Source organism: Neolamprologus multifasciatus, unplaced genomic scaffold (assembly GCF_963576455.1).
Source record: "Neolamprologus multifasciatus unplaced genomic scaffold, fNeoMul1.2 chr03_unloc_1, whole genome shotgun sequence".
Taxonomy (NCBI): domain Eukaryota; kingdom Metazoa; phylum Chordata; class Actinopteri; order Cichliformes; family Cichlidae; genus Neolamprologus; species Neolamprologus multifasciatus.
In genome coordinates this window covers 1,319,464-1,344,166 of record NW_028181971.1, presented here as the reverse complement: position 1 = coordinate 1,344,166, position 24,703 = coordinate 1,319,464, and the positions used below count along the sequence as shown (strand labels likewise).

The 24,703-nt window shown below is 41.9% G+C and overlaps 1 protein-coding gene across 15 annotated transcripts in view; it reads right to left on the bottom strand.

Annotated features, from left to right (window-relative positions):
* The window catches only part of LOC146490539 (stonustoxin subunit alpha-like), a 164,984-nt gene that overhangs the window by 84,118 nt on the left and 56,163 nt on the right, over positions 1 to 24,703 (bottom strand). For 5 of the 15 annotated variants that reach the window (XM_085152984.1, XM_085153001.1, XM_085153004.1 and 2 more), the window contains 7 exons: positions 23,058 to 23,227; positions 21,058 to 22,954; positions 12,655 to 12,831; positions 6,410 to 6,586; positions 3,842 to 4,018; positions 1,921 to 2,094; positions 2 to 175 (listed from right to left, as the gene is read on the bottom strand). The exons of 3 other annotated variants lie outside the window; for them this stretch is intronic. In XM_085152984.1, the coding sequence (XP_085009110.1) occupies positions 2 to 175; positions 1,921 to 2,094; positions 3,842 to 4,018; positions 6,410 to 6,586; positions 12,655 to 12,831; positions 21,058 to 22,954; positions 23,058 to 23,227 (2,946 nt within the window). The remainder of the gene's footprint in view (position 1; positions 176 to 1,920; positions 2,095 to 3,841; positions 4,019 to 6,409; positions 6,587 to 12,654; positions 12,832 to 21,057; positions 22,955 to 23,057; positions 23,228 to 24,703) is intronic. 7 more of the 15 variants (XM_085152985.1, XM_085152989.1, XM_085152988.1 and 4 more) reach the window with 7 other exon arrangements.

The window sequence follows — 24,703 nt, the reverse complement described above, 5'->3', positions numbered from 1 at the left end:
CCTGAGAGTGTCCAGTCTCCAGCCTGGATCCTTCAGTCCAGCCGACAGCAGCTTCATTCCTGAGTCACCTGGATGATTGTAGCTCAGGTCCAGCTCTCTCAGATGGGAGGGGTTGGAGCTCAGAGCTGAGGCCAGAGAAGTACAGCCTTCCTCTGTGATCAGACAGCCTGACAGACTGCAGAGATACAAAACAACAATCCGTCTTTTATCCATCTCTATGGCAGCATAACTAAGGGATGGTTCAGGGTCACCTGATCCAGCTCTATTATAAGCTTTATCAAAAAGGAAAGTTTGAAGCTGATCTTCAAAGTAGAGAGGGTGTCTGTCTCCTGAACTCAAACTGGGAGCTGCTTCCATACCCAGTCAAACATAGCCAGGCTTTCTTTGTGTTTGCTGCTTTGACAAACCTCAAATCCCAATCAGAGATAATGAGCATCATCACAGTGATGATCATTTCTCTGTTAACCCAGGCTTTCTACTTCAGGATCTGTGCACGCTCACAGAACAAGGAGACCTTTAAACATCATTTCACTAAATGGATGGACTGAGCTCAGCCTACAGAGGAACTGGATAAATAAAGATTTGACTTCAGTGTGCTCAGTGTTACTGTCTATTCCTAACATGTTAGCTGCACTTTAGAGCTCTAAAACTGGAACTGACACATATTTAAACTCTACATGTTACTCAGTGCATTCAGTTCTGACACTTGCCCGCAGTCCAACAAAGGAAACATGGAGATCACATCAGTTTGTCACCAAAGTCTAATTATTCCACAGGGCAGTGTTGATACAACTAAAATTATCTGGAAGCAAATTTGAGTTTTTTATCACCGGAGTACTTCAAGTCTGAAGTATCACTTAAATGCCTTACACGCTGTTAATGGCAGCAAACAAACCACCCAAACAAACAGAGGTGGGAGGCTTGGGCAGAATATGTTGGATCAGCTTGTGGGAGGAGTCTAGATAAACCAAAGAAAGACAAGCTAACAAACGCCACAGTGAAGTGAGTAGCTACAAACTGCAGGCCGATTAGTGTTGTTGAAGAAGTCGGTCTGAGGAACGTTCTTAGGATCAACAAATGATGGCATGTATGAGCCTCAAGACGCACCATCACAAGAAGAACACATGAGCTGTAGAAAAAGGAGAGACTACGAAAGCCACAGTGTTACAACATGAATCTGCTGTTGGTCTCTCTGGAGACTACTGGACGTAGCTGGGTAACCATGGTTACCTGGGAGTTACAGAAATGTGCAGAAAGTGTGATTCATGTTGCACAGCAGTGGGACATTTGAAATAAAGTCAGCACACTCAGCACAGATAGTGCATCAAATATGATGCTGCTGCCAGATGTCTGCCTTTGAACATGTCCTTGCATCGCGCACAACACCAAGGTTGCCATGGCAATCACAGCTAACAGGGACAAAGTGCACAGCTGGAAGCCTGCAGGTATATTTTACATGATGTATTTCTCAGTGTCCTGTCTGTGAGAGACAAACAGCCTCTGTATGTGTGTGTAAATACAGCATGAATATGTAGAGGACATGTTTGTGGATATAAGTAAATGAATGCTCTGCGTCATTTGAATCTTTGATTTTTGTTTCTGTTGCAGGTCTGTGACTGAACTTCTGGGAGGAGAAAAGTTGGTTTCATGCTCTGTGATTCTGTGTTTTGTTTTCAGCACGCAACAGCATTGTTGTGTTGTGTGCTGTGGATTCACCTCTGCAAACTCATCACTGTTTTACCATCATGTTTCTACTTAGACAATAACAAAGGAAGCAGTTCCCAGGAACTACTTCCTGTCTTGTTAACATAAGAGTATGTTGCCCTTCAAAACACCTCCACATCTCCTCTTATTAGAGGACTGCCTTATTATTAATTTGCTAATCCTGTCAGTTGATGAAAGAAAAATGCTTGATCTCACCTGAGAGTTTCCAGTGTACAGTGTGGACTCTTCAGTCCTTCAGACAGAAGCTTCACGCCTGAATCCTTCAGGTTAATGTTACTCAGGTCCAGCTGTCTCAGATTAGAGGTCTGAGAGCTGAGACCTGAGGCCAGATCTTCACAGCTTCTCTCTGACAGGTCACAGTGACTCAGTCTGAAAAATAACAGATAAACAATTACAAAAATAAAACACTTATGTTGAAGTGTAATGAGATACTATTATATTTAGCAATATTTAATCTTGTTTTGTCAGGAAATATTTCAGAAATTTGGACAATTTGTGCTCCAATGTATTCAGTATACACATTTAAAAACTAAAGCTATGATCACATATTCACTTAGAGAGCTTTGTTGGAGGCTTTGACCACTGGCAGCAGCCTCAGAAGAGACTTTTTAAAGGCTCATGTTCTCACTTAGATCATTTATTTCTACTAACATTTCTTTCTGGGAAAAATGGGGATTACTTTGAAAAAAGGAACTATTTTCCCCAAAAATCAGCCCTGGATTAGTAAATCACACCAACATCTTCTCAGTCAGAAGAAGCTGTCTTGTTATGAGAGGGAGAGAAGAAAAGCAGCTAAAATCAGGTCTAAAAGTAAAGCAGAGCATAGGTTGAATAAAGGACACTCAAGGCTGGCTTGGGAAGGAATGAAGTCCATGGTGGGGATGCAGAACAACGACCAAAGATGAATGTGATGCTGAATCAGCAGAAGACTTGGACTCATTTAAATCCAGCTTTGATATCTTTCATTTCAATGAAGAGCTTTGTGATTGTAGCAAAGGGCTGGTAGCTCTGAGAGTGACACTGATGACATGTCTGTGAAGGTTCGCAGTCATCTAAAGAGCTTAGAAAAAAAGGCATCTGGACTTCTTTAAGTTTCTTGAAGACGTTTCACCTTTCACCTCTCATCCAAGAAGCTTCTTTATTTCTAGGGTCAAATGGTGGAGAGTCCCAGATTAGCCTGTGTACAAACAGACTTCAGCCATATGAGAGTGATGGTGAGTGAATGAGAGCACACACAGGACACTCTGATCTCTGAATGTGTGTGACTCAGTGAAAAAGAGGATTGTACTGGATATACTGTGACTGACAAACAGAGTTTAAAGAGAAAGGTGTTTGGATTAAAGTGGATTATGCTAAAGTGAACGTGCTAATGAAATCTGAACTGACTGAAATGTGAAGTGAAGATAATTCAGATGTAAAAGAGAGAGAAACTGATAATAAGGTGGGGCTGGAGATCAAACACCTGATTGGTTGAGTAGATATCAGATCAACAGTTTCAGTTTTCCCAGTGGATTATAACTTTAAGAAGATGTGACATTCATCAAGGAATCCTGCTCTCCGGATTATTTCCATGAATACTGAGCTGGAACACATCTACAGTGCTGGAAGTGCCCATCTCACCACCAACCTCTCTGTGCACATTCACTTTTTAACCCTTTGTGAGACAATAAAGATGTAAATCTGAGTATTTATCTATGTTAGTGCAAACAGCTCTAATAGGTTTGTTTAGTCTTTCCAAGTTATAACTTCCCTTGGAGTCTGCGGTCCAGGCTCCTAAAATCATCCTAGTTTAATAACCACTACAATCTAGAGGAGAGCTGCACTAACAGGTGTGACTGATAAGATCTGACCTGCAAGGATACTCATGTTTATGTATATCAGGACAAGCAGGGAAGACATGGACATCAACTCTGTCAGGCTGCCTGAGTTCACGAACCCACATCAGCTCAGAGCTCTGCATTATCTACTGAGTCAGACTCAGAGGATCAGGGATCAGAAGTTCTACAAAGAGTAGAACCAGACTTCCTGTATAGAGGTGTGTGGGCCTACTGATCCACAGTGTCAGCACAACTTTCACATCATATTCATCTCAGCACAACTAAAACATGTGACTGACCTCAGAGTTTCAAATCGACATCGTGGATTCTCCAGAAGAACACACAGCTGCTTCACTCCTGAATCCTGCAGGTTGTAGTTGTGACTCAGCTCCAGCTCTCTCAGATGTGAGGGGTTGGACTTCAGTGCTGCTGCCAGATAATCACAGCTGATCTTTGACAAACCACAGCGCTCCAATCTGTATGAAGAATGAAAGATGTAAGTTTATTAGACAAAGTGTGAGCTTGAAATCATTCAGTGTTTCATCATCTGTTCAGAGCTGAAGAAGGTTCAGCTTCAACATCAAACACTAATTTGCTTCCATCATCCAATCTGAAGAGGTAACAGACGGCTCCCCTTCAAAGTAAAAGCTGCTCCTTTTGGACACAGTATCAAAGAAAGTCTACAGTATAACATAGAAAAGACAGAAAAAAGTTTTGGTTGTTTTTAAATTGTGCAGAAATGAAACTACACTAAGCTCAATTATGTGACAGATGTAAGTTTACTAGACAAAGTGTGAGCTTGAAATCATTCAGTGTTTCATCATCTGTTCAGAGCTGAAGAAGGTTCAGAATGTAGAAGTTTAGAAAATGGAAACTCCAAACAGCTGAAGCCAACAGGAAGCAGCTTCAAACAAACACAACAAGAGAAAAAACAGGACAAAGACTTGAAAAAGTCATATTTTTCCTTCCAGGAACCACAAGGCTTCACTTTTAAAGGTGAAGTGTGAAAGAAATGGACATATTTGAAGTCCAACACCTTTTTCCAGTCACATTATTAAAGCAGACAAACTACAAGCTCATTTTCATTCCAACAAGTCGTCTTCTGACCTGGACTAACAACACTGGTCTGTATGTGCACCTGGCTTGTGAGACCAGTGCTCAGGGAGCGTCTACAAAGTGCAACACTGAAAGAACATCACACACTCATTTGCTTCCAGCACTTTCACACAAACATCTACTGTCATTATTGTCACCAAACTCTGTGCATACTTTATTGCAAATTCAAATGGGATTCAAATGGTCAGACAAAAGAGGGTTATGAGGAAATATGATGAAATGTTGTGTATTAGCAGCAAGTTATTGGATCATTTCCCTCAGAAACCAAACAAAATGATTGACAAACATGTTTTTACAAACTCAGTGTTGGACTTGGATCAGCAGGATAAGCTGATGTTTAAAAGCATTTGAGTCTCGCTGTATGAGAGTCCAGTTATTACTCAGTATTTATGGATGATGTTCTTTCAGTGTTGATCTTTGTAGACGCTCCCTGAGCCTCACAGCCAGCTGCACATGGACCAGCTGACATTACCCAGCATTAGAGGCGAGTGTAAAAAAATGGATTTTCCTATTTAAATGGTTTTAATTTGAATAAAGCGATGTTGATTCATTCAATCCTGAATCGATTTTTAATATAAATGTATTTTTCCAGAATCTCAGGTTAAAGCTCCCAAACTATTTCAACAACAACCAAACAGATAAAACAGTAAATGAGAGCAGCTAAACACACAAAGATGGAAACACAGAGTGTGGATAGTTCACTCGACGGCACGTACACGGACACGCCGTCGGGGCTGAAAGTGGACAGCTCACAGATCCTGAAGGTGCAGGTTTCATCTGTCTCCAACCAAAACTGACTGAACCAGCAGCAAAAGAAGATCCAAACTACGCTTTACGTTTGATGAACATCGTCATGAATTCTCTCTGACTTTGACGTTTACTTCCTGCACAGCTCTCTCTCTCTCAGTGTACTTCAAGAACAGTTTACCTTCAAAAATCTGTTTTCTGCATCATTCACTGCTTATTACGCACCAGTCTGCTGTTGTGTTCACTGCTGTCGGCCTCCGAAAACAAAGCCTCATTTCTGCTGTTCAATACTGAAGAAATTTAAACCTTTTAAAATGATGACAGATTACAAACTCTCAGCTGAGTCTGTAATCAAACCTCTGTAACTTTGCTTCACTTCAGCAGCATCAGGTCATGTTCACATGTTGATTCATGGTTTGCTTCAGTTTTTGATCGACTGCAGAAGATTTTGAAGGTTATCTGCTATAAAAAGCCAGAAGAGGAAAATCTTCTTCATGTGTTTCTGTTTGATCCTCAGTGACTTTGACACAAAGGCCTCTGCTGTGATGATCACACCTCTGATCAAGTCTCACAGTATCAGCTTTGTTTTTATACACATGGATATGTGCTGATAAATGATCAGAATTATAATATATCCCACTGTCTGCTGTGTGCCATGACCTTTGACCTGCTAAAGACAGTCAGCTGTGGATTATTGATTGTTGTGTCTGATACTTAGAACTGTGAGGAAGAAGCTACACAGTTAATCAGGGTCCCCTCTCTCTGAATCAGGAAAGGTGGCCAGGCCGCGTATGGGCCGCGGGCCATACGTTGAGTCTCACTGTTTGAAATGTGAACATTGTTCTGCTGCAGTCAATGGACTAAACCAGAGAAGAAGAAAACAGACTTTACCATGAAGATCCTCAGTGTGGATAAGTATAATATCAGCCTGATGTCTGCAGTTTAGTGTCAGCACAACTTTCACATCATATTCATCTCAGCACAACTAAAACATGCTGACTGACCTCAGAGTTTCAAGTCCACATCCTGGACTCTCCAGGAAACCACACAGATGCTTCACTCCTGAATCCTGCAGCTTGTTGTTGTTACTCAGCTCCAGCTCTCTCAGATGGGAGGGGTTGGACTTCAGTGCTGCTGCCAGATAATCACAGCTGATCTCTGACAAACCACAGTCACTCAATCTGTATAAAGAATGAAAGATGTAAGTTTATTAGACAAAGTGTGAGCTTGAAATCATTCAGTGTTTCATCATCTGTTCAGAGCTGAAGAAGGTTCAGCTTCAACATCACACACTAATTTGCTTCGATCATCCAATCTGAAGAGGAAACAGAGACGGCTCCCCTTCAAAGTAAAAGCTGCTCCTTTTGGACACAGTATCAAAGAAAGTCTACAGTATAACATAGAAAAGACAGAAAAAAGTTTTGGTTGTTTTTAAATTGTGCAGAAATGAAACTACACTAAGCTCAATTATGTGACAGACATTTCATGCCATGTCAGTTTGGCCTCATCCTGGGCCGGATTATCCAGCACACACTCTGACCACAGGCCCAGGGGCCACGCACAGCTGGGCTCCATCCAAGAGACAGGAAACAAACCAACACAATAATAAAAAGCACCATGTGATCTTCTTACATCTTCAAGACAAACATAGTAAAAACATGAGCATATTTGTTTCCTGATAAAATGATGTGACAGGTAGAACAGAGTAAAGTGGTGGTGTTACAGCCTTTCTCCCCTCTGCTGCCGAGGCTGTTAGTCTCTTCCAAACTCAGCTACAGGACTTCCAAATGAATGAAAGCAGCAGAAGTGGCTTTACAAATGAAAGAAGAAGAGGAGAAGAAGAGGAGAGGGAGGCCACCCTGACCATCACTCCAGCTGAAAACATCACACTTCCATTAAAGTTGGTGAGATAATGTTGAGCAGGATGAGCTGCTGGCTAATCTGGAGGCTGTAGCAGCAGCTCACAGTCACAGTGGATTTCCACTCATGAAAAAGCTCTGGTGCTTCATTTCTCATTTCATATCAGAGACTTTAATGCTTCAGTGAAGCTGTACTGTGATGCTTCCATATTCAGCCCAATGTGCTCTGTATTGTTTTATGCAGGTCATCTAAACAGGGATGAGCAGCTCATTTCACTATAAAAGGTTGGAACTGTAAAGAAAACAAACAGAGCTCATAAACTGAAACTGATTTCATTTTTTCAGCTGGAACATTTTAGTTGTTCCTTTTTTAAGACTTATACAGAATTATATTTACAATAAAAAATATCCCCTTTTCCCTGCCAGGCACCACCACAGTTCACTTCAATAAAACTTTACTTCAGATTTGTTTTCATGTTTTGATCCAGCAATGGGAGCCGTTTCCCCCGTGGGTCCAGTCCTTGTACTAAGCTAGGCTAAACATGTCCAGTGTCTGTCTCTGTGCAGCTTTTTATGTGATGTGAATAAGGAAGAAATGAAGGAAGAAGAAAATAAGTGCACCAATACACATAGGAGAAAATGACTACATCAATAAACATGCAGCTATCAACCCAAATGGTGAGGTGGTGGTGAGTTATTATTAGTGGTGCAACGGATCAAAAATCTCACGGTTCGGATCGGATCACGGTTTTAAGTCACGGATCGGATCACTTTTCGGATCAGCAAAAATAGAAAAAAAAGATAGAAATTTGACTCGCCATTTACTTATTTAAGTACTTTTTGCCTATTAAAAAACATTCAACTGAAGCACTTTAATATAAAAACAAAATTACGGTGCAATATGGACCATGCTGGGCATCCTCTGCATCCTCTGCTCACGGCCATGAACACCCAGAGGAGTCTGTTCAGTGACAGGTTGCTTCTCCCAAAGTCAAGGACCAGCAGACTTAAAAAGTCCCACACACCATCAAACTGTTTAACTCCTCTCTGGAGGGGAGAGGGAGGGGAAACAGGGACAGAGGATGGGGGGGCAAATAGCTGTAGTGCCTTTTCACTGTGCAATAGTTTTTGTTAATATCCAACGGTGTAATAGACTCAAAATATTTGAAATGTGCCGTTCCCTTGTATTCTTATTCCTATTTATTCTATTTATCCCTTTTGTATTCTCTGTATTTATATTTGTGTATATTTGGTATATTTCTGCTCACATTCTGCAACTTCTGTCGGTGCTGTGCTACTGGAAACTGAATTTCAGTTTGAACCAACCCAAGGGATAAATAAAGTTTCATCTAATCTAATGTAATCTATAGGGCAGTGCAGTGCTTTGTATGTACCACTCTGCTGTGATATAACGAGCGGTCACGGTCACGTGGCTTTCCGTTGCCCTGGAGGTCCACCCATTTGTAGTTAGAGCAACAGAAGATGCCTGGGACAGTTCAGCCAGAACTTTAAACTTCTCCTGCTCATACATGCTTGGAACGATCTTGTCACTGAAGTGGACGCGCAACGAGATATCATAACGTGGCTCAAGCACGTTCATCACAGTTTAAACCTTGTTTTGCACAACAGAATACGGCCTCCCGTCTGCAGCTAAACACCGCAGTAGCTTCTGTAACAGCTTTAGCTTTAGCCCGGTCGGATTGGGCAGCAAAGGGCTGCTTAAATGCTGCAAACTCCTCTGCTCCGCCACTTGGACCGCTAGCGCTGACCATAACTACCGCTTGACAGACTGACCACGCCACCATACACATACATTTTTTTCTTTTTCGAATCTTCGGATCACGTGCGTACCAAACCGTGGAGTGGGATCAGTTCGGATTTCGGATCAACCGTGATCCGTTGCACCACTAGTTATTATTGTTGTTGATGATCCCCTACATTAACCTTCTTTCAAATATGCTCTCCAGCTAGAATAGTGTTTGTGTTCCTAACAGGATTTCATGAATGTGTTATTGTTCATGTCACATCTGTATGAAACAAACAATCCTTCATTATCACTGTTCCAGCATGTAAACCTGAGATCTGTGTGGAGCAGCTGACCTGTACGATGTGCTCAACACAAACATTATTTACCATCAGTTACTGTGTGACTGAACCACGTGGGTGTAGGAAGCATGGCTTTGAGTTTGAATAGCAACATTCAGCAACACTTTGATTTGTTACAGACTGAGCAGAGAGAAGTGACTCACTGTGAACGCAGTGATGAGATAAGAAGCTCAGCTCATTTCTGCTCTGTTTCATGACAATCCTGTTATTGAAATATCCTGGACTTTAGTAAACACATAAATATCTCCAAGTACACTTACTTCAGAAACTCTATTAAACTCATTACAAGTTTACTTCAGCTTTAAATTACTCACAACATCAGCACACATGAGTAAACAAAGTAACTCACACAGCTACTGTTCAAGTTTAGTCATCTTTAATACAAATATACCTCATTATTATGAATCTCACAGCTACCTGCTCATTGAACTGAACAATAATTCTGTTTTACCATTAAAACAAAATATGTGACTCTAAAAAATCTCCAGACAGTAATTAAGAATCTCCTAAGCAATCCAAAGATAAAGAAAAGTTCACCTGCCAATTCTATAAAGCTTGGTTGTTTATACAATAATATCATTTAATGATATGTTTGGACACCTGGTGGATGAGTTGTGAAGGATGATGAAACAAACACTTCACTCGATGTTTTTCTTCTGGATGTAATTTTGAGAGTTTCCCACACTCTGTCCCAACTACAAATTGGGGAGAACACAGCAAATACATAAACTTCACCCACTTGGATCCTTATCATTCAAGATTGTGAAAAGATTCTCTACTCAGAGAATACTGGTGATGTTAGATGAGAGAGATGGAAGATGATGAAGGGGAAGAGTTTTCAGAACTTGAGGCCTTTTGTCTTCACTGTATAGGACAGAGAAGACAGGAAGAGAGGGAGAAGTGGGGATATAGACACACAGGAAATGGTTTTGGGGAGACTCAAACCAGGCCCTGGAGTCACGACTCTAACCTTCTGTACATGCTGATACATACGTGCCTTGAAATTGATATGGTATCACTGTGGGGTTGGACACTATTGGATACTATTGATTTAACATCCTGTGGAAAAATGAAATTTCAATTTAAGAGCATTTTGAAATTGTTAAATGAGTAAGTCATTTTGGAAGGCAGAATCAGACTTGATATTGATATAGTATCACTTTGGGGTTGTATACTATTGATCTAAATAGTTCCAACAGTAAGTCAGATATGTCAACAAGACAAAACTGCAAACAAGAACGTATTTTTTTTCTCACTCTTACTATCTGAAGCCGTTCATTGAACTACTAAATAAACAGCTCTTTCTGGCCAGACACGTGGCAGCACTTCTGCTATAATTTTGTTTGTATTTAACAAAATAAAAATGCAGGCATAAGCGTACACATTAGTTTTTGACTGCAAGTTAAAAACTGTTTTCTTTCCAAATAAATCTGTCACTGAACTAACACAGCCAATCCGTCAACATGTTTACGAAACACTTTTTTATTTCTATTAGATCTGAAAATGTTGTGTAACACTACAACCTGAAACGACAAATAGATGTGTTTGCCTGTACAGGAGAAAAAGGAAAAAAACAACAGCTGTGAGATGGAATAGTCCAAATCACCAAAGTAAACTGGACCTGGGCTTGTTGCAGGGATCTGAAGTTACTAAACATTTTGTGAGTGTATGCACTCACACTTAGGACCATACAATAATAAATATGTGCGTGATAAAAGTTGGGCAGCACACTAACATCCTTACTGCACTCTGTATCCTTGTATGGGTCTGACCCTTTCACTCCTTTGATTTTTTCCTCGTCCTTTTTTTGCCTTTCCGTCACGTCTGTCTTTGTACGGACCTGCCGTGTTCTTCATCGTTTTGTACAGAACTGTTTTTGGGGCAAATACAATGCAAGTAGGGATTAAAGCCGCAGAACTAATGATTACCGGTGCTGGAAATGCTAGCGCTTCATGCAGTGTCTTGATGTTGTTGCCACGGGTACCCACAAAGTCGACAATGTCAATCTCTATAGATAAGTTTTTTTGTTTGTTTAAATCACCTCATTGCCTAGTGAGTTGTTTCAGTAACAGTTTTCAGTTGTGGTAATAAACCTTTTGTTTTTCTTTTTTATCTGACCTTCCTGTCTCTGGGCTCATTCATGTTACCTCCCCTGTCGCCTAGCAGAGCCGGGGCGTACCATGTTTCTCAGGTTAGGGTTAATCCATTCATTCTACAACTGCACGTGAATTATACTTCATACACAGATCCACAGTCTCTGATTGCTCTGAAATCTCACTGACAGCCAACAGGGAAAAAGGAAAGTCCAGACTGACAGTCTCCGTGGGGTTAGGCAGTGAACTGCTCATGCTGCGTTCAAGTGCATCACAAACTACTGGAATTGGAACCAACTTTGTGAAGCAGACTTCCTACCAGCTGCTGATTTGAACATTTCTCATTTCCTCATGAACTGTATTAAACTCTGTAAATGAACTGAGAACTATTTCTACATTTGAAACTATGGATTCATTTTCCCATTCACTTCTGTACGTTGGTGTATAAATGAATGTTAGACTGGGCTCCATGGAAACACTTGGACTGGTCTCAGCTGCCTTCTTTCCATAGTCCAACAGAGTCCTTTCTCTTCTCCAGCTTCTGTTTGAAATCCTCTCACAGAGCCTGAATCCTGCTTTGTTGTCATGTTTGGGCCTGTGTTCAGCTGCTCTGTGTTCCTCTGCTTTAACACACACCTCACCACAGCAGCTGTGTGGGTCGTCTCTGTAGCAGCCAGATCAGCTTCTGATACATGAACATCATCACAGCTCCTAACTTCACCTTTATTAGCTTTGACATTAATGTCTTTCTTTTCTCTCTCTCTGTTTCCACAGAAGCTCAAAGTCTCTGCAGCCTTTTTTTATCTGCTATCATCAGATCTTCATCATCCTCATTCACATCCCTCACACACTCTACAGCCTCATCAGCACTGACTTCATCTTCACTGACTGATGGAGCACAACATGAACCTGTGGAGGCTGAAACACTGTCCTGTCAAACATCTCCCCGTCACCACTCCACTTCTGTCAGCCTTTAAATGAACCCTGCTCAAGTCTGTCACTTCTGTTTGCAGCCAAAAGGAAAAACTGTTGTTCAGTCGTTTGGAAAGACAACATTTCTGAAAGCACTCAAACTTCTTCACATTTGTCTTCAGACACATCCTGAACATTTAGGAACTAAAGAAAGTTTCAAACATCAATCAAAGACATGAAATATAGAAAAACAACAACAGCTGCAGTCAGTGAACTCACCTCAGAGTCTCCAGTCGACAGTTTGGACTCTCCAGTCCAGCACACAGAAGCTTCACACCTGAATCCTGCAGGTTGAGGTTGTAACTCATGTCCAGCTCTGTCAGATGGGAGGGGTTGGACTTCAGAGCTGAGGCCACAACTTCACAGAGAGTCTCTGAGAGCCAGCACTCAGTCAGTCTGTGATGATAGAAAATATAAAATGTGTTATTATAAAAGCAGAAAATCTGCATTATAAACACAGACTGAATGTATATGAAGACAAAACAGAGTGAGGTCATAATCTGATGAATCTGCTCTTCACATCTGTGCTTCAGCTCCTCTTACTGTGTTTGACACAACGATTGAGTCTCTCTCAGACCTGCAGACTTTTAATGAGAATCTTTGTTTGGCTTTAATCTGCAGATGAAGGAGGAAGATGGTGTCACATTTAGGCTTCCATAATGTCCACAGTCTGTCACTGAGATCTGATCCAGAGTCAGAGTGAAGACACACATTTGGACTGTTTCCTGTTTTGACTCCAGAACATTTTGAATGAGTTCAGTTCAGTGAAGAGTTCCAGCTGGAAAGATGATCTCTGTTTGCTACCTGCTGTCAGGTACGACTGTTCACGTCCACACGCAGGAAAAACCTGCTGACTGTTACCAAACGGAGCAGAAATCTCATCACTGGACAATAATGATGAATGAACTCAGAGCTGCTGATATCAGATCTGATTTCAGGAACTAAACACAGAAATGATTGGCTCATTTTAGCTTTCTGAGCCATTATCTGCTGGTGTGTCGCTAGTTGGCAGAAAATGATTTGTATTCCTGTTCAGGGCTTCAGTGTTTATGAGTCCAGATCCAGGTGACAGCAAGTCAAAATGATGTCACCTGTCTGTGTCCAGCAGCAGCCTGTATTCACTTTGAATATTGTTATCACCTGACATGGATCAGTTTGTCTTTGATTGGTTTGTAAATGTCACTGTTTCCATTGGACCTGAGTGACGGTACAAAGACAGAGAGGGAGAGAAAGGAGAGAGAGGATGGAGACAGCAAAGAGAGAGCAAACACACACAGGTGAGAGTGGACAGGTGACCAAGGTCAGCAACCAATCAGAAATGGTAAATGGCCTGTATTTGTATAGCACTTTTACTAGTCCCCCCTAGGGACCCCAAAGCGCTTTACACACCCAGTCATCCACCCATTCACACACACATTCACACACTGGTGGAGGCAGCTACAGTTGTAGCCACAGCTGCCCTGGGGCAGACTGACAGAAGTGAGGCTGCCATATCGCGCCATCGGCCCCTCTGGCCAACATCAGTAGGCGGTAGGTGAAGTGTCTTACCCAAGGACACAACGACCGAGACTGTCCGAGCCGGGGCTCAAAAGCTTCTGTTTGACCCACAGTCAGGGACCCACATGGCTGCACATAACCATCAGTGTGTTACTCTGATATCAAATATGGATCCTGCTCTTATAATAATGATCATCAGATTATATTATTGTGTTATTTTGTAGCTGAATACGTAGGGGTGGGCGATAGAAACGATATACGATAGAAACTGTATAAATTTGGCCAAGCATAGAGATTTTGACTATACCGCTCTACCGCAATAGCGCATGTTGATGATGTCATCAAGCTGTGCCTGTTTTGGTCGAAAGCATCGCAGCGGCTACAACCATTATCATCTGCAAATTATGCCGACAGTCATAGCAAAGAGTTGAAGCACTTTTGAAATATCGGGAAAGCCAAAAAACTGCGCTTCCTCCACTTCCATAACAACGGTTGTGTCCAAATTCATGGGCTGCATCCTCCTGAGGCCGCTTTTGTAGACCGATTACATCACAGTGATGCGCCGAAGGCTGTCCTAATTCGTAGGGCCTTTCTCAATATGCGTACTTGCGTTCTTGTGTATATGATGCATCATCAGTCGGAGACCAAGTACTGTTCCAATTCGAAGTACGCATCAAGCCGAGAACGTGAAAAAGCGGATGTGTTCTCACTCTGCCTGTTTTATCGAGCATGCATCGGTGGTGACTTGTGTGGACTTGGTACAGCTAAATATCCCAGAATGCATTTCATCCAAAACTCAAACGCGGCAATGGCAGACGAGCGGGGCTAAAAACTTTTAAATATTACTCTTTCTGGGTCACAAAATAAACTTTTAAGTTATTTTCAAGCGAGAATGTAGAATGGTCCCTCATTCAGAGAAAATATTACACATTTTGTATTGAGCTGAGAAGAGAAGCAGTTTGTCCCGTACTTTCGCTATAATGAAAAAAAGACACAAAGCTGGATTTATTCTGTCTTTAGCTGCACAGCTGCCTCTTCTTCTCTCATTCTCTCCCCCTCCCTCTCCTGTTTCTACTTCAATCATGAAACTGATCAATGATCAGCTGATCGGCTTTTCTCTCTTGTTTATTTATCGCCCACTTTGCGCCAGAAAGAGGAAACCAGCAGATGTCGCGCTAAACAACAGCAGCACGTTTAAGCTTGATCAGCTGTTGTTAGAATTTATTTAATATTAATTTCTAGTATCAGCTGATGTTTGCTGGAGCCACAGCTGTAAAGCTGCTGGTCATGATGTCGGTTTGGATATGTGGTGAGAGGGAAACATGAAGATGAAACCAGGAGATGTCCTTACTGAATCATCAGAGCTGAACTGGTGATGGAGAAACAGGTTTATCTTTTAGTAAACTGTAAACTGTTTCTGAGAGACAAATAACACCAGCTTCCTTTTTTAAGCAGCTGACAGCTGATAGCTGTGCAGGGAGAGGGGGGCACAAAGAAATACTTTCTTATTCTCATTTAAAATATCTAGCTTTTATTAAATAATTATCTAAATCTTACAACCAAAGTTTTTATCTGACGTAAAATGTATAGAAATCATACATATACCAACAAGACTGTACATCACTGTCACAACAGCGTTTGTTTTCATTCAAAGGCTTTATGGCTTTAATACCTGGTGAGCCGGTCTGTAGTCAAAATGCCCGATTTTCTGTCCCAGTCCAGCCCTGCAGGTTAATACTGGCAGTGTCACCATGCCAGCTGACTGTATTTCATCATCAGCCAGTGTTGTTCTTTATACATCAATATTACCAAAGTTTACCATAAGGCAGCATATAAAGTATTTACTTGCTTTCAGGTTTCATTCAAATGTTAGTCTTTTCAGTTGTTTCCCCACTTTTTTCCTGTTTCAAAATCAAACACCAGTTTGTGAGGAGATTATCTTCTTTTTTTTAAATAGGCAGATAAAGTTTTACATTGGCATTGGCTAAAAATGTTCATATTTTAATATTCAAAAATGTTTTTGCCCAAAACATATGTGCACTATATGTCAGTAAAAATACTATGCAAATATTGCTGTCCTTGAGTAAACACTGACAAAGCTGACAAAGACTGATTGTATCTCTTGTACTTTATCAACACAGTATCTAAAAACTTTGCACCGCAGTGGTTAAAATCTCATTCTAATAAGAGTTAAAAGTGCATTCGGTTGTTAGATTTATTGAATTATGGTTAACGGTTGGTAGAATTGTTTTTTAAACATTATCTGCCAATTACATCTGCCACCCTTCTCCAAATCTTTGCCCCTACCTGGCCCCCCCAACAAAAAATTTTCTATACATGCCACTGGCGCGCCGACGTTTTCGGAGACGTCTGTGACCCGCCAGCTCCATAGCAGACAATGAGGTCGAGGATTATTAGAGCCGGCGAGAACAGCGGACTCCCGGCACATCGTGTTTGTTCGTGAGTGAATCGGTTTGGCTGAGATTAAAGTTATTAGATTAGATAAAATAAAACTTTATTAATCCATCGGGTGGGTTCCTCCTTGGTTTTTACACAGCTGACTAAACGTCAAATAGAAAACTGATTAAACAGAAGTGTGAGACGGTTGAGAATTTACGCCAGTGTCCTGTTATATTTTTTGGTTATGGTTATGGTTTAATTATTTATATACCACATTTAATTACAACAGGAGCGCTAACCAAAGTGCTGTACAAGAATACAACATACATAATAAAAAATACTGTACAAGAATACAACATACATAATAAAATAACAAATAACTCTCATGCTGTATTAAAAGCCAGTAAATAAAAATGCGTTTTAAGATAAGATTTAAAAAGACTGACAGTGGGAGCCTGTCTGATGTGTAGGGGTAAATTATTCCACAGCTTAGGCGCTACGACTGCAAATGCTCGATCACCTCTATGAACCAGCCTCGACCTTGGTACAGCTAAAAGCAAAAGATCACTTGATCTAAGAGATCTAAAGGGGGTATAAGTCTGCAGGAGGTCAGACAAATACCCGGGAGCCTGTCCATTCAGGGTTTTGTAAATCAACAATAACATTTTAAAATTAATTCTGAAGCGGACAGGGAGCCAATGAAGGGAGGCGAGCACGGGGAAATGTGTTCGCATCTTTTAGTACATGTCAGAAGACGAGCTGCAGCATTCTGGACCAACTGAAACCTTGCCAGGCAGGTCTGGCTAACTCCAGCATATGAGGAGTTCCAATAGTCCAGCTGGGATATAATAAAAGCATGAATCGCCCCTTCGAAGTTTTTAAAAGATAAAAATGATCTCACCTCAGATAAAAGCCTGAGTTTGAAGAAGGACCGCTGTACGACTGAGCTAATCTGTTTTTCAAAGGTGAAATTGCTGTCAAATATAACCCCAGATTTTTGGCATGTGATTTGACAAAAGGCTGAAGACTATGCAGGTTAAAATTAGAGGTGCTGGGATTGCCGCTTGGTCCAAAAATTATCACTTCGGTTTTGTTCTCATTGAAGTTAAGGAAATTAGAGGCCATCCAGGATTTAACTTCACAGAGACACTGAAGTAAGGGTTCTAGTGAGGCAGAACTATTTCCCTTCAGTGGAAGATAGATCTGAGTATCATCGGCATATGAATGAAAACAAATGTAATATTTTCTAAAAATTAGACCTAAAGGCAGCATATAAATGGAGAACAATATTGGCCCCAGTATAAATCCCTGGGGAACACCACAAGTAAGGGGAGCTGAGGAAGAGATAAAATCTCCAACGCTCACAGAGAAAGTCCTGTCAGACAGGTATGACCTGAACCACTCTAATGGGGTGCCCTTTACGCCACAATGCTCCAACCGTGAGATTAAGATGCTGTGGTCAACAGTATCAAAGGCTGCGGTCAGATCTAAGAGCAGAAGCACAGCTGAGTCACCTGAGTCAGTGGCTAATAAAAGATCATTAAGAACTTTTAAAAGTGCAGTTTCTGTACTATGAAGAGTTTTAAAACCAGACTGAAACCTCTCAAGAACATTGTGTCTGTTTACAAAAGATTGCAGCTGAACAAACACAATCTTTTCCAAAATTTTCGACCGGAAGAGGAGCTTTGAAATAGGCCTGAAGTTAATCTTGACTCCTCTGTCCTCACTAAGTTTTTTAAGTACAGGCTGTACAACAGCATGTTTAAAACAGGCTGGCACAACACCTGAGTTAAGGCTGCTATTAAAAATAGCTAAAATGTCAGAAGTGACAACCTAGAAGATGTGTTGGAATAATGTCATTTGGACATGATGATGTCTTTGTGCCACTACATAATTCCTCCATCTGATCAAGACACACCGGCTCAAACTGATCAAAAACAGCAGGGCAGGTGAATATTTTAGAAACGTCATGTGAAGGCAGGGCGATTATAGATCGAAGCTGTTTTATCTTATTGATAAAAAACTGCAAGAACCTTTCACAGGTGTCTGAGGAACTATTAATACAAGAAGCTGGAGAAATATTCAGGGCAGAATCAATAATTGAAAAAAGAATCCGAGGATTATTGGAGCTATTCTCAATAACATTAGAAAAAAACCTAGACTTTTCTGCTTTTACAATGTCCTGATACCTGTACACACTGTCTCAACATGAGAAACCTGCAGCCCATCTTTTTTCCACTTACGTTCAGCCTTCCTGCACTCTCGTCTGGCTGAACGAGTGGCCTTATTTATCCATGGGTCTGGTCGTGGTTTCGAACTTATAGTTTTAAAAGGAGCGACCTCATCAAGGACAGTTTTACATTTATCATAAAAATTAACTGTCATTTCCTCGGTACCAAAGCCAAGGGGAGATCTTAAAACTTTTTTAAAAGCAATAGAAAATTGTTCTGTTGTAGATGGGTTAAAAACATGACAACGACGTGTAGAAATAAGAGGTGTAAAATGGCGGCGAGATAAAAGTATATCAAACACAACAGGACAGTGATCAGAAAAAACAGCATCACATATTTCCATGTTTAGGACCGGTAACCCAGAGACAGCACAAGATCCAATGTATGACCCTGTTTCTGGGTCGGCCCAGACACAAGTTGAGCAAGACTGAAGGAGTCTATCAAACTTAAAAAGTCTCTGGCCAGTGAATTAGAGGGACAACGCACATGAATATTAAAATCTCCAACGATTAAGATTCGATCGTAGTTTGGCACAGTTCCAGCTAAGAAGTTTGAAAAGTCTTGAATAAAATCCTTGTGATATTTTGGAAGCCTGTATATGGAGGCCTGTGTATGTTTGGTGGCTCAACGGCCGAAGCAGATGCCCGACCTATCGGCCGTAGGTTCTGAGGGTTTACTCCACCTGAGTGAAGACGGGGGGGACCCTGGCGAGGGGTTATTGTCGTAAGCCCAACAACAGGTGTCAGGCAAGTGTAAGCCATGTCCAGAGAGTGCCAGTAGTTGACGCGGTCAAATCCAGTCGGGATAGGGTGAGGTATTTTTCGAAATCGTGTCCAGGTAGCCTTGATTCTCACCAATAAGCCACTGCGTTTCTCACGGCATCTACAGCGCCCCCTCAGTTGAGGTAGTGCCAGAACACAACGGAGACAAGCTGGAACTCCTGACAGGAGTGGTGGGGAGAAGGTTCGCTGATATCCACGATTGCAATAAAGAGTTTTTAACTGAGAGGATCTTAAAGCTAGCAGCATTTGGGGATCATAAACAAGCAGAGAGTTAGTATGTTTTAAAACAAAGTAAAAATAAAACACTAGTACAAGATAGCAAGGAGCAGACGGCTGAGTTTATTAAACTCCACCGAGACAGCGGTGACGCAAATCTGAAAGCTGGACCGTCCAATTTCCCCAGCCGTTTACTTCCGGCCTACCCGACCTTCTGAGGACCCGGCCCACGTAGACCGCGAAGGCCGGCTCCTCAGGAGGATGCAGCCCATGAATTTGGACACGACTATTGATTCATTAATGTTGAATTCTCTCGCTGCTGCTCAGTTTGGCCCGTGTATAGCATCCTGCTATGCGATTGCATTTGTCCCTGACCACCAGAATCCCTCACGTTAACTTTTATCGAATGGAAAAAAAGTTGGCGTTCATCCTCCAGCTTCACTGTGCTAATGTTATGCTAACATAGCTGTGTCGCTAGCAATCACGTAGCACAACATTATATACCAGCTAGCCCAACTTCAGTAACCTTACAAACACCACTGCTGTTTAGTTTTCTGTCTTCATTTATGTTGGAAGTGGTAGCAGAGCTGTACGCTTGAATTCGTTTCAAAAATCTCTGTCAGAACATGGTATGAAATGTTTAGGTGTAAACTAGCGAGCTAACTTCCTGTTAACTTCTAACTCTGTTAAATTTAATAAATTCTGTTTTCATGGATGCCTGGATGTTAAACTTAATTGTTACACCCGATAAAGCAGCAACGCTGATGATTTAATTAAAGATGAAAGAATTTAGACAGTTTTTAACTCTTAGTGTTCGTTTGACTTTGGGACCTGAAGCTGACGGAGTTTAGGACCCAGATTACTCCATGAAGCTCCTCCCTACGGCAGCCGTAATGCTCTGACAATCCATCAACCAGTGCGGCTTACCAAAGTTGTACTAAAACATTTTTTAACAGATTTCTGCCAAAATCTGTTCGAGGTCAGTAAGCACAACCAGAATTCATACATAAGGCACACTCTCGATTTTTGAGAAAATTAAAGGATTTTAAGCCTTATAGTGTGGAAAATACGTTATACAGAAGAAAAGAATATATTGTGATATATATCGTTACCGCACATGCTTCAAATTATACGATGATATGAATTTTAGGCCATATCGCCCAGCCCTATGAATACGATGTTTGTGTGATTATCAGTGAAAGAAGCAGTGAGGAGGATGGAGAGAGAGAGAGGAAAGAGGGTGATTTATTTCTGTCTCTCTCTAACAGGAGTGTCTGAATGACCAACAACAGCAGCAGGTTTAAAATACTGCCCCCTGATGACACCACACAGGTACTACATGTAGATGTGAGTCTACAGCACACAGCGTAAGTGCACACAAACATTTTATCTGAGAAACTCAAACTAAGGAGAGTCGTTTAGTACTGCGTATATCTGAAGAACTAAACTACTAACCTACACTAATTAAAGATGTTAATGATCACATCTGGACTCACCCAGCCTTTCTGCAGTTCCTCACAGCTGGAATCAGTCTCTGTCGTCCCTGCTCTGATGTGTTGTACTTCTGCAGGTCAAACTCATCCAGAACCTCCTCTGACATCTGCAGCATGAAGGCCAGAGCTGAGCAGTGGATCTCAGAGAGTCTCTTCTCTGATCTGTTCTCTGACTTCAGGAACTCTTGGATCTCCTGAAATAATGAGAGGTCGTTCATCTCCATCAGACAGTGGAAGATGTTGATGCTTCCGTCAGGAGAGATTTCATCACTGTTCATCTCCTTCAGGTTGTTGATGACTCTCTGGATGGTTCCTGGACTGATCTCTGTCTGACCCAGCAGACCTCCTAAGAGTCTCTGGTTGGACTCAAGACAGAGGCCATGAAGGAAGCGAACAAACAGGTCCAGGTGGCCATTTTTACTCTCGAGGGATTTCTCCATGACTCTCTCAAGGAAATCATCCACAGAGGATTCACACATCATGTAATCATCCAGCAAAACTTCCTCATCATGATAATAACTGTCATCATCATTATCATACTCCTCATCCTCATTCCAGTCTATCCCCAGAAAATCCCTCAGCACCTTTTGTCCCAGGAACTCCCTCAGCACCTCTGTCTTCCTGTTGGTGAGACAGTGGAACATGTAGACTGCAGCCAGAAACTCCTGAATGCTCAGATGAACAAAGCAGTAGACTGGTTTCTGGAAGATCACACACTCTCTTTTGAAGATCTCTGTACAAACTCCTGAGTACACCGAGGCCTCTGTCACATCCAGACCACACTGCTCCAGGTCTTCTTGGTAGAACATGATGTTTCCTTTCTCCAGATGTTCAAACGCCAGCCTCCCCAGCTTCAGAAGAACTTCCCTGTCAGACTCTGTCAGCTCCTGTGGACTCGTCTCATGTCCCTCATGGTACTTGTTCTTCTTCCTCTTTGTCTGAACCAGCAGGAAGTGTGAGTACATGTCAGTCAGGGTCTTGGGCAGCTCTCCTCTCTGCTCTGTAGTCAACATGTGCTCCAGAACTGTAGCAGTGATCCAGCAGAAGACTGGGATACTACACATGATGTGGAGGCTCCTGGATGTCTTCATGTGGGAGATGATTCTGCTGGACAGCTCTTCATCACTGAATCTCCTCCTGAAGTACTCCTCCTTCTGGGCGTCAGTGAAGCCTCGTACTTCTGTTAGCCTGTCAACACATGTAGGAGGGATCTGATTGGCTGCTGCAGGTCGGGAAGTTATCCAGACGAGAGCCGAGGGAAGCAGATTCCCCTGGATGAGGTTTGTCAGCAGCTGGCTGACTGATGACTTCTGTGTGACATCAGACAGCAGCTTCCTGTTGGTGAAATCCAATGAAAGTCTGCTTTCATCCAGGCCGTCAAAGATGAACAAAAGCTGAGAGACAGCCAGCTTCTCTGCTGTGACCTTCTGTAATGTTGGATGCAAAACATGGAGCAGCTCCAGAAGACTGTACTGCTCATTTCTGATCAGGTTCAGCTCCCTGAATGAAAGCAGAACCACCACACTGACATGTTGGTTCTCCAAGCCCTCTGCCCAGTCCAGAGTGAACTTCTGCACTGAGAAGGTTTTTCCAACACCAGCCACGCCGTTGGTCAGAACCACTCTGATGGGTCTCTGTTGGTCAGGTAAGGCTTTAAAGATGTCCTGGCACCTGATTGGAGCGTCATGGAGGGCGTCCATCTTGGAAGCTGTCTCCAGCTGCCTCACCTCATGTTGGGTATGAACCTCTTCACTCTGTCCCTCTGTGATGTAGAGCTCAGTGTAGATGGTGTTGAGGAGGGTTCTACTTCCTGTTTCATCACTTCCTTCAGTCACACGTTCACATCTCCTCCTCAGACTGATCTTATGTTCATCTAAAACCTCCTGCAGACCAACATCTGCTGAAAGAAAGAAAAACAGAAAGAAAACTCTTCAATGTCTGAACAACACAAGAAGTCCAGTTTTCAGAAATGAGTCCATCAGCAGACAGATGTTCAGTCTTACTTTGTACACAGCTGCTCTGACTGGCTGTCTGCAGTCCAGCTCTGGTTCTGGATCTTTCTCCACACTGGGGACAGGAGGAGTCTCCTGATGAAGCAGACTGGTCCCAGTATGAGGACATGCACTGTCTGCAGAACCAGAGTCCACAGCTGGTAGAGACTGGATCCTTCGTGCTGCACAATAATGTTTTATATTTAGTATTTACTGTTATATTCACATATATCATCATGATGTTGTTTATTGTATTGCTCTCTTTTTCTTCTGCTTGTTTTCTTTTTTCTTTCTCAACAGGTGATCCAGGTGATTGATAGATGTGTTTTTTTTTGTCTGCTTATTTTGTTGGTTTTTGTTTCTTGCCCTTTATCCCCGTCCCTCTTCCCCGCCGTTTTTCTTTCCCTCTTTCTTTTCCTCAGTCAAGTCTGACCCGTATCTAGCAGGTGAAAATAAAAAATAAAATAAACAATAAAAGGTGAATCAAATGGACCATGACGGCAAGGCTGGGATGGTCCATTTGGTAAAGTAAATCCGTTGGGCATCTTTCTTCGCCTTTAGACAATAATTCTGATGCAAAAGAACCAAACGGGACAGGCAAAAAAAAAAAGAGAGACTGGATCCTTCAAGACGTCCTGACACAAAGCACAGCAGGACAGCTGCTCATCCTCACACACACCACTCCTCTTCCTCGCTCTGTGAACACATTTCTTTATTACTGAAATCATTAACTGACTGTTGCTAAAAACTATTCAAATTTGACAAGATTGTGCAGAAGTTCTCCTCCTGTAGGCCCCCTACCAATAGATGGTGCCATAGGGGTCAGGTGAAGTGTGTGCTGGGCGGTGGCCACGAGTGGAGATCCTGGCAGACTGGTCCCTGGCTACTGAGACTAGCAAGTGGGACATGTCAGCTCTCTGGTGGGGAAGGAGCCTGAGCTAGGTTGAGAGGTACCTTCAGGCCTTCAGGTATATAGTCAGGCTCAGCTAACAAGAACCAGTTTCCTGGAGAGGGACTGGACTGTCTCAGTCTGGAGTTACTCTTGCTAAGAGGCAGTAGCTGGGGTGGATATTTTAGTATCCCCTCGGCTTGCTGCTTGTATGTTGGGGGCTTAGTAGTAGAAAGCTTCCACTCAGGTGGTCTCAGAATCTCATCTCTGCTTTTCAGATGATGTAGTTCATTTTGTTTCTTTGCTGATCAAAATACAAGCTCAGAAATAAAGACTGCTAAACACTATTTTAGGAAACAGATTATTGTGATTTCCAAAAGCCTTTTAGTAATTATTATTTATTAATGAGTCATATCCAGGAAGCAGATAAAAAGAAAACAAAGAAATGACACAAAAACATTGAACTTAACCATTCATTGCAGTTTTACTCATCTATAAGATAAAATTATGAGAAACATTGCTGACAGTATGTGCTGTGACGTCTTTGTGCAACTATAAACATATCGTAAACTCCTTATCGGTTTTTTGGTAAATCAGAAGCATTTTATTAAACTGGAGTTGTTAAAAGTACATGGGCACGTAGGCTTGGTTTTTTCCTAGCAGGTTGTTTTGGACATAAGACAGAATCCGTTTGCAGTCAGAAACACTGACATATTTTCATCATTGTGTCTGAGACCAGACCGAATGAAAGCTGTTAGGATTCGGCTTC